This window comes from Rutidosis leptorrhynchoides, chromosome 1 (assembly GCF_046630445.1).
Source record: "Rutidosis leptorrhynchoides isolate AG116_Rl617_1_P2 chromosome 1, CSIRO_AGI_Rlap_v1, whole genome shotgun sequence".
Classification (NCBI taxonomy): domain Eukaryota; kingdom Viridiplantae; phylum Streptophyta; class Magnoliopsida; order Asterales; family Asteraceae; genus Rutidosis; species Rutidosis leptorrhynchoides.
In genome coordinates this window covers 22,204,115-22,215,054 of record NC_092333.1, presented here as the reverse complement: position 1 = coordinate 22,215,054, position 10,940 = coordinate 22,204,115, and the positions used below count along the sequence as shown (strand labels likewise).

Genomic DNA, 10,940 nt, shown 5'->3' with positions numbered 1-10,940 from the left:
GAAACTGAATACTTTAAATTATACTCCGTAGTGTATATATATACACTATATATGAAATTACATAATTGTCCATAATTCTCCAAATTTAACAACTTGTTATGATAAAGACATAAAGTGGATGACAAACTATGTTCATGATCACGGGTGTATTATTATTTCACCTAACTGCACAGTAAAATTTATAGTATAAATATAGGATCGAATGTAATGAGTTTTTGCACCATTCACTTCAATAAGATTTATTACTCTCTCCTTTCTCTTTAATATCAGTAGTCCATAACCAAGAGTCAGATCACTAAAGGTAGTTATAAACTTTTTAAATTATAACACGTTATCAGCATGAATATCTCAACATTTATACTAAATATGGTTGGCCCTGCCACCTAACTAATATATGGTAGGTTATACCACCTAAATGATATATGGTCGACACTGTTGCCTAATTTACATTTATGTTATCTAACATTTATTTATGTATACTAACATTTACAGTTATGTTCACTAACATTTATATTTATGTTATATATGGTCGGTTATACCGCCTGAATTATATTTCTGTAATCTAACTCTTATTAACTTCACTAACATTTATATTTATGTTATCTAACATTTATGATTACTTATGCAATTAATCATTATTTATTTCATGCATACTAATGTTTATTTTTATTTGAGCCTTCGGGGTCACACACATATACACCGAGACGTCAAATAAAATATATATATGATGTATATATATTACTCAAGTAACAAAATAGTAAATCGAAATTAATTCATTTACTATTCATATGAATAGTAAATGAAACTAAATTAATTAATTTACTATTCACATGAAAGTGACATGATAGAAATTATTAATTATAAGTTACATAACATACCCCTAAAGTATTTGAAAAATACGACTTTTTAAATACATAAGATTTTCAAAATCAACAAGTTGATAAATTGATCTCATATATATACTCCGTATTTTTTTGAAAGATTTTGTCTTTTGTTTTTTTTTTCTTTACGTATGATATAAAAAAAAAAAATCTTGTCCTTTATATTACTCATACGCGTTTTGATATAGTGACTTTATTCGTTAACGTCAACTAACGACGTTACAACAGTCATATATACATAACGATTGTTAACGTCAACTGACGACGTTACAACAACTATATTTTTCAAATATAAATTAAACATCCCCGTTTTCATATTTTCACAAATCAATCTTCATTTTCTCAAATTACTACTCTCAAATTTTTTTTTAAAAAAAAGATGATTAGCTCAAGGATGATTTTTCCTACTGTATTGGTCATAATAGCTATCATCCTTGTTGCTTGTACACCACTAGATGAACCTATATTTTATCCTTCCCTTATGGTTTTATTATTTGTAATCATACCATTATTCCTTTGTTTGCTACTTATGAATCTAAACTAATTCTAATTTCATGTTGTTATTTGTCTATGAAAAAAATTGATTATGATTATGATTTATGTTGTTCATCTTTCTGAAAATAGAAAATGTCAAACTTATCAAAGCTTGAGTTTGATGCCTTAGACGTATCGGGAACAAACTACACATCATGGGTTATGGACGTAGAAATAAATCTTGGATCATTGGGTATTCTAGAAACTTTAAAAGAAAACAATACTTGTTCCGATCAAGATAAATTAAAATCAATTGCTTTTATTCGCAAACATATTGATACCACCTTAAAACATATGTTTCTCACTATCAAAGATCCACATGTTTTATGGGAAAGTATCAAGAGTAGATTCGATAATCAAAAGGAAATATTACTCCCAGCTGCGAGGGAAGAATGGAGAAATCTAAGGTTCCAAGATTTCAAAAAGGTAAGTGAATACAGCTCGGCCATGTTCAAGATCCATTCAAAGCTTCAATTCTGTGGTCAAGAAATAAGTGATGCTGATATGATGGAGAAAACTTTCTCCACAATGCATTCTGCAAACATAACTGTGCAAGAAAATTTAAGATTGCAGAATTATAAAACTTTTTCCAAACTTCAAACTTATCTCTTAGTTGCAGAAGTTAATAAAGAATTACTGATGAAAAATCAAGAATCTCGTCCTACCGGTGCGCTAGCATTTCCTGAAGCTAATGCTATTAATAATAATAATAATAAAAGAAGAAATGCACATGGACGAAGGCGTGGACAAGGTCGTAGCCATATTGGCCAAAACCATCATCATGGAAATTACCATAACAATAATAAAAATCATAACTATGTTCGAAATCACCCTTACGGTAATGGTCGTGGTGGTGGTCGTGGTCGTGGTGGTCGTGGACAAAGAAATAATAATCCACAAAATTATAAAATTCAAACACCATACAATCCCACAAATCACAATGTTGAAGAAGGCTCTTCAAAGAATGTTGAAGATTCTTGTTACCGATGTGGTAAAATTGGCCACTGGTCTAAAAACTGCCGAACAAATCAACATTCTGTTAATCGGTATCAAGAATCCCTAAAGGGAAAAGGAAAAGAAGCAAATCTTGTGGATGACCTTGATACAAAAATCACTGAGCCAACTTGTGACTACTTTAATGAATAAATTTCTAATATCTATATATATAGATATCCTATTATATGTTCTCGTTAAATAAATGGTTGTAGATTTTCAATCTACACCATATCTAGTTTACTACATATTTCCTTATTATGTGCTATTGTTTGTAACATGTTTTGAATGTAATATATTGATGAATTATGTACTCATTATTTGTTTCTCATATTTTTTTTGAAGTTCACGATGTATACTGCTGGAGTAAGAAATCAGTCAAATGGTGGAGATATTTATATTGCAGACAGTGGTGCTACTCACACCATACTCAAATCTAAAAAATATTTCACAGACTTGAAAGCAACAGAAGGAACTATACATACTATATCAGGTCCTGTGGACTTAATAAAAGGAATGGGAAAGGCAAAATTCATGTTACCAAATGGTACGAATTTTATGATAAATAATGCCTTATTTTCTCCCATGTCAAAGAGAAATTTGTTAAGTTTCTCTGACATATACCAAAATGGATATGATTATCAGTCAGTGACAACAGAAAATGAAAAATATTTAAGTATCACTGATAAGAATCGTGTAATTGAAAAACTACCAAGACTTCATTCTGGTTTACATTATACACATATAAATGTACCTGAAGTAAATGTGGTAGTTAAAGAAAAATCATGTGATCCTATAATGATCAGTTTGTGGCATGAGAGATTAGGCCACCCAGGATCAACAATGATGAAAAGAATAATACAAAATACACATGGACATCCATTGGCGGATCAAAGGATCCCTCACGATGCACTTATCCCATGTACATCATGCTCACTTGGAAAGTTGATAATAAGACCATCACCTCTTAAGGTTGAAAAAGAATCACCAATGTTTCTTGAAAGAATTCAAGGTGATATATGTGGACCAATTCATCCACCATGTGGACCATTTAGATATTTTATGGTTCTAATAGACGTATCTAGTAGATGGTCTCATGTTTGTCTATTATCAAGTCGAAATATGGCATTTGCAAAATTTCTTGCTCAAATTATTAAATTGAGAGCACATTTCCCTGATTATACTATTAAAAGGGTGAGACTAGATAATGCCGGTGAGTTTACGTCTCAAGCATTTAATAATTTTTGCATGTCTATTGGGATTATTGTTGAACATCCCGTTGCCCATGTGCATACACAAAATGGTTTAGCTGAATCATTAATTAAACTATTGCAGCTAATAGCTAGACCATTGATAATGCGAACAAAACTCCCAATATATGTATGGGGCCATGCAATTTTGCATGCTGCATCATTGATTCGCATTAGACCAAGCGCAAGTCATACATATTCTCCCTTGCAACTTGCTTTTGGCCATCAGCCAAATATTTTCCACCTTAGAACATTTGGTTGTGCGGTTTATGTCCCTATCGCACCACCACAACGTACTAAAATGGGTCCTCAAAGAAGGATGGGAATATATGTTGGATATGAAACATCTTCAATAATAAGATATATTGAACCCATGACGGGTGATGTTTTTACAGCACGTTTTGCTAATTGTCAATTTAATGAAACATTATTCCCTAGATTAGGGGGAGAAATAAAAAATAAAGAAAATGATGTTTCATGGTGTGAACCTCAATTAATGTATCTTGATCCTCGCACAAAAGAATACGAGACCGAAGTTCAAAAAATAATGCATATGCAAGAACTTGCGAATAAATTGCCCGATGCATTTACAGATACAAAAAGGGTGACTAAATCATATATACCAGCAGCAAATGCTCCAGCTCGAATTGAAATTCCAAAAACTGGCAACAACGTCATTCTTGAGTCTTTGCCACGCCAGAAACGTGGGAGATCAATTGGTTCCAAAGACAAAAATCCTCGAAAAAGAAAATCAGCTGATAATGAGGTAAAAGAAAGTGTTCAAGAAGAACTACAAATCAATACTCCTTCTGCAGAGGAGATTGATGATGTCAATACGGAATTTTCAATCAATTATGCACATTCAAAAATATTATGGAACCGAAATGAAATGAAAAATCTTGATGAGATATTTTCATATAATGTTGCATATGACATCATGAATGATGATGATGATCCAGAACCAAAATCTGTCATGGAATGTCAAAATAGACATGATTGGGATCATTGAAAAGGAGCAATACGAGCTGAATTTGAATCGCTCAATAAAAGAAAATTTTTCGGATCTATCATTCTCACACCTAAAGATGTGTGCGAAAAAGAAATGAGAAAAATGAAGTTACAAGGTATAAAGCTAGACTTGTAGCTCAAGGTTTTTCTCAAAGACCAGGAATTGATTATGAGGAAACTTATTCTCCTGTTATGGATGCAATTACTTTTAGATACTTAATCAGCCTGGCAGTTTCTAAAAATTTAGAAATGCATCTCATGGATGTTGTGACTGCTTATCTTTATGGATCACTTGATAGTGATATATATATGAAGATACCTGAAGGATTTAAGGTATCAGAAGCAACCAATGCAAAACCCAAAGAAATGTACTCAATCAAGTTACAAAGGTCTTTATATGGGTTGAATCAATCGGGTCGCATGTGGTATAAACGATTAAGTGATTACTTGATAAGCAAATGGTATACTAATAATCTTATTTGCCCATGTGTTTTCATTAAGAAAACAACATCCGGATATGTGATCATAGCTGTTTATGTTGATGATCTTAATATCATAGGTACAAATAAAGAGATCCATGAAGCCATTCAACTTCTAAAGAAAGAATTTGAAATGAAAGATCTCGGAAAAACCAAATATTGCCTTGGTTTACAAATTGAACATATGCCTAATGGTTTACTTGTACATCAAACAACATATACTGAAAAGATTTTAAAACTTTTTAATATGGACAAGGCAAAACCATTAAGTACTCCTATGGTTGTTAGATCACTTAATGTTGACACTGATCCATTTCGTCCCTGTGAAGATCATGAAGATATCCTGGGACCAGAAGTACCATATCTTAGTGCAATTGGAGCTCTTATGTATCTTACAAATTGTACAAGACCTGACATTTCTTTTGCAGTTAATTTGCTGGCAAGATTCAGCTCAGCTCCTACCAAAAGACACTGGAATGGGATCAAACACATATTTCGATACCTTCGATGAACTACTGATTTAGGATTATTTTATTCTAACAATTCAAAACAAAATTTAGTTGGTTATGCAGATGCGGGTTATTTATCTGATCCACATAAAGCCAAATCTCAAACTGGATATGTATTCCTAAATGGCGGTACCACAATATCATGGCGTTCTTAAAAACAAACACTTGTTGCAACATCATCAAATCATGCTGAAGTGATTGCATTACATGAAGCTACTCGGGAATGTTTTTGGTTGAGATCAATGACACAACTCATTACTGATTCTTGTGGACTAGAACGCGATAAAAGCCCAACAACTATCTATGAAGATAATGCAGCTTGCATAGCACAGATGAAAGAAGTGTATATCAAAAGTGACCGAACGAAACACATACCTCCTAGATTCTTCTCTTACACTCAAGATCTCATCAAAGACAACCAGATTGAAATGAGACATGTTCAATCTAGCAAAAACTCTGCTGATCTTTTCACCAAAGCACTTCCAACTGCTATTTTCAGAACGCATGTTCACAATATTGGCATGAGGCATGTTCAAAACATGTGACGACTCAACGATGTCTACTTGAGGGGGAGTCAACTCTATGCTGCACTCTTTTTCCCTTGGCTAAAGTTTTTATCCCACTGGGTTTTTCTTTAGCAAGATTTTTAACGAGGCAGTACTAAGTTGCTCTTTAATAATTTGTCATCCAAGGGGGAGTGTTATGATAAAAACATAAAGTGGATGACAAACTATGTTCATGATCACGGGTGTATTATTATTTCACCTAACTGCACAGTAAAATTTATAGTATAAATATAGGATCGAATGTAATGAGTTTTTGCACCATTCACTTCAATAAGATTTATTACTCTCTCCTTTCTCTTTAATATCAGTAGTCCATAACCAAGAGTCAGACCACAGAGACTACCGGTAAAACTTTTAGAAGATAGGAACAACAATATAATCTTAAATAAATCACGTGAATAAACGATATAATTAACTCTAAATAAAACAATAGAAACCCAACAATAACTAAATTAAAAAGTACATATACTTGCATTAATTCTTAGAACCTAGAAAAAGCTTACAATAATTCTACATTTGAAGAAAAACTTTAAACTTCATGAGTGTTATCACAATCATAAGACTTGGTGTTACTTTCAACACTATAGACGCCCACATGGTAGTCTTTAGCTAGCCTCTTGATGTATGTTACGGACAAAAGATAGGAACCAACTGGTGCAAGTTTCACATTTCACAATAACATGTGACGACAGCGTACGTGGTCGTGCAGTTGTCAATAATAGGAGATAACGTCACCGTGCAATTGTAAATAATATGTGACTGAATGACCATTTCATTTTTTGCCAGAGGCATACTCGGAGCACAGGTTATCCTCTCACCTACATAAAAAGTTCATCGACAATCGACAATCAAGTTAATTTGTTGCGATATATAAAAAAATGATTAAGTATACCTTTGCAAATATAATATTATACAGTAATTATCATATACAGTACATTAATATGAAAATTTAAAATGAATATTAGAATGTAATAAATCATATAATATATTCTTTGTCAACAAGTGAGAATGCTCGCTCAATTGGCCTTAGACCCTTTGCACCCTGGCACCCTGCACACCCTATACACCCAGAAGCTTTGTAAACTCGGGGATCCAGCTGGACCTCAATCACCTACGGAGTATTTGACTTTGGAGTACGTCCCTTTAAGTTTAGGCCTTTCTAATTTTGTTTTGCAAAAAGAACTAACCAATAAAATAAGCAGCAATGTCAGGTTGAGTTTGTTCATGATTTTATTGATCATTTATTTACAGTACAAAACAAAATGCATGTGACAGGGGGAGCTCCGTGTTTCCAGGGAGGGTACCGGGTGTGTAGGTTGTGAAAGGTGTCCGAGGGCAACAAGGGGTACAAAGCCAATTAGGAGAGCACTTCCACATGACAAAGGGCGGGTGGCGCATGCAGTTTGGCGATGGCGTTCGGTAATGGTACTAATGATGGTGGCATTTTAGTGGATGGTAGTGGAAGAGATTATTAAGAAAGAAAATGAGAAACAAGTCGACTACTTACTGGAAAAGATGGAAGTTATTCACCAATCACCATTCTAGTCTAGTGGGGTATTTAAAAGAAAAAGATTACTAGCTGTATGTATTTTTCCATTTCTTTTACAGTAGCTCCTACAGCTACGTATAGTAAAAAAATTTATTTCTAGTCGAGTCCTTCAAGAATCAAGATGGTGACTAGACATTGAATTACAGTATGCATGTACACCCTCTTAGTCACATGTGACATGAAGATTTGACGTTTCACTTTTATTTTTTCGATTTATTACTGTAACACGGAGTACTACTAGTTTTTTTGTTTTGTTTTATACTCCTTTTAACTTCTACTCTTAATACGTTAACAAATTTATTTAATAAATAATTTTATCTAAATAATACGGAGTACGTATACAACAAACAATTCTGATGTGATTAAAGTTGGAAGACCAAAGTGATAAAGTCGTCGTATTTTCTAAATTTCTAAAACTAACGAAATGCATTCTAACTTGATATAATTAGAAAATAATTTTTTTTTTCAAACATAGTTCTTACGAATATGTTTAATTAATTAATACTTGAAAAAGTAATTGTACATTGGTTATAAATATAATATTTATTATAATTTATTATTCTTATTTATTTATGAAAATAAATAATTAAGTTGAGACAATTAAAATAGTGGATAATAAATATATAAAAGAATTTAGTACATGAAAATGTTTTTTTTTTTTTTTTTTAAACGGCGAAGAAGATGTATATAAATAATCAATAACTTCATCAAAACGATGAAAGTTATCTACCAAAAAGTACAATGGAACAAAAGGAAAAAACGAAATACAACATAAGTGCAATACTAGAAACAAAAGAACTATTGACAAAGTAGATACGGGTTTTGCTCCCAAACGTGTGCTTGAAGTCCATATACGAGCTTAAGATTAGAAGCCCAAAGAAACGCTTTAAGTTTAATATTCCGAACCACGATTGAACGACAAGTGAATTTCTTGTTGACAACAATATCGTTCCTTGATATCCAAATGGCCCATATAGTCGTCGGCCCGATCAATTTCCAAAATCTCGAAGCCTTTATGCCCATTCCATAGAACCAATCGAAAGAAAAATCTACAATGGAGCCCGGAATGACCAAACGAATGTTCCACCATCTAAATAAATCCATCCATATAGCCGACGACCATTTGCAATGAAGAAGTAAATGATCAACACCTTCAACATTGTTCATACACCAAATACATAAAATGGATTGATTAGGAGGCAAAATGTGTCTTCTTGATAATACCTCTTTGACGAGAATGCACTTTTTAATCGCAAGCCAATGGAAAATCATAACTTTGGAAGGAACATTATTACCCCAAACAACCTTAGGCCACACGGGATACGAAACATTGCTCGATTGAATCATAATGCGAACGGAATCCGCAACAGAGAAAGAGTCTGAGCATGCAGCAGCCCACTTAACCGAGTCAGGAACAGAAACAGTCAGCTTGAAACGCGATAAAAGAGCAGACAATTGACGAACTTTTAAAACGTTGAAAGATGATAAAGGTAGGGATAAGTTGAAGTCCCACCCCACCTGTTGTTCACGCATATCCAGGGGGTAACGAAATGATTTAACACATGCGGTTTTTTGGACACAAACAAAGAACAAAGATGGGAATTCATCTTTTATAATAAGCCCATCGACCCAAGTGTCGTACCAAAATAAAAAGCTTGACCCATCACCTAATACCCAATTCCAAACATTAGGGCCAACAATGCAATGAGCGGAATCAATACCTTGGAGGTTTATCAAGTCTTTCCAAATGGGAGAAATTTGAGAAGTGCTCAAAGACGAGACATTATTCATTAATTTACCACGAAAGGAAGGACCGAAAGAAGAAGCAGCGATGGCCTTCCATAAACAATGCTTATTTGAATTCAAACGAACCCACCATTTAGCTAGCATAGCTAAGTTTTTAATCCGAAGGGGAGTTATGCCTAATCCTCCCAAATCTTTAGGTAAACACACCGCTTCCCATTTTCACTAAACATGTTTTCTTTTTGAGACAATCGCCACCCCAAAGAAAGTTTCTTCTATACCTTTCAAGTTGTTTTAACACGGAAGAAGGAGCTTTGTAAATGGACATGTAATGAAGAGGTGTGACGACCCGAAAATTTTTGACCAAATTTAAACTTAATCTTTATATGTTTCCGACACGATAAGCAAAGTCTGTAATATTGATTCTCAAAATTTTTGAACTAATGTTATATATTCAGTTAACCTTTGACTATTGACCGACGATTCACGAACATCTATTTGTAAATAGATATATATATATATATATATACACACACACACACACACACCACACACACAATAAGTTGGAATATTAAGTATTCATAAATAACTTGCAATGCGTATTTGAAAACTGATTTATGTATATTAAATAAAGATATATACATATATATAATTTCAAGTTATTTAGTAAACGATAGTAACATTCGTTTATTGATTCGATTGATATTTAGATAAGTTAACTAAAACGTTTAAGATGAACAAGTAAAACACTATTTGTTACAGTAAAACACACTTTGCTACAGTAAAACACTATTTGCTACAGTAAAAAACGACTTTGCTACAGTAAAACACTATTTGCTACAGTAAAACACTATTTGCTACAGTACCCCCGATTTCCCTACAATAAAACACTATTTGCTACAGTAAACACTAATTGCTACAGTAAACACTATTTGCTACAGTAAATAAATATGTCGACAAACAAGAAAACAAAAACATATTGGGTGCGTACCAGCTGGTCATGCGATCGCATGGTAAATGGGCATGAAACCCATGCGATCGCATGGGGATCAATCTCAGCAAACATCTATAAAGCTCGCACATTTCTGCTTCGACACACACACACACATAAATTACTCTGTATTATATTTATATATTTATATTATTATTATTATTATTATTATTATAATTATAATTATTATTAAGATTAATATTATTATTAATCTTATTATTATTATCAGTAGTATTAATATTATTATTATTAGTATTATACATAAAATACTACGACGAAATACTGCTCAAATGATTTTAAACCGAGTTTTCAAATGAGTCAAAGCTAAGGAAACTATGGGTTATAGCTATGGAGGTTATGGGTAATGTTCATGGGTATTGTTCGCAAGTCAAACCTAGTGTTTATCATCTCCGTTGCGTCTACCTACTTTCCTACAA

The 10,940-nt window shown here is 32.9% G+C and overlaps 1 protein-coding gene across 1 annotated transcript in view; it reads right to left on the bottom strand.

The window, feature by feature from the left end:
* Positions 1–8,567: 8,567 nt before the first annotated feature.
* The window catches only part of LOC139847900 (uncharacterized), a 94,999-nt gene continuing 92,626 nt past the window's right edge, over positions 8,568–10,940 (bottom strand). Inside the window, exon 3 of the mRNA XM_071837663.1 lies at positions 8,568–9,605. Coding sequence (XP_071693764.1) covers positions 8,568–9,605 — 1,038 coding nt within the window. The remainder of the gene's footprint in view (positions 9,606–10,940) is intronic.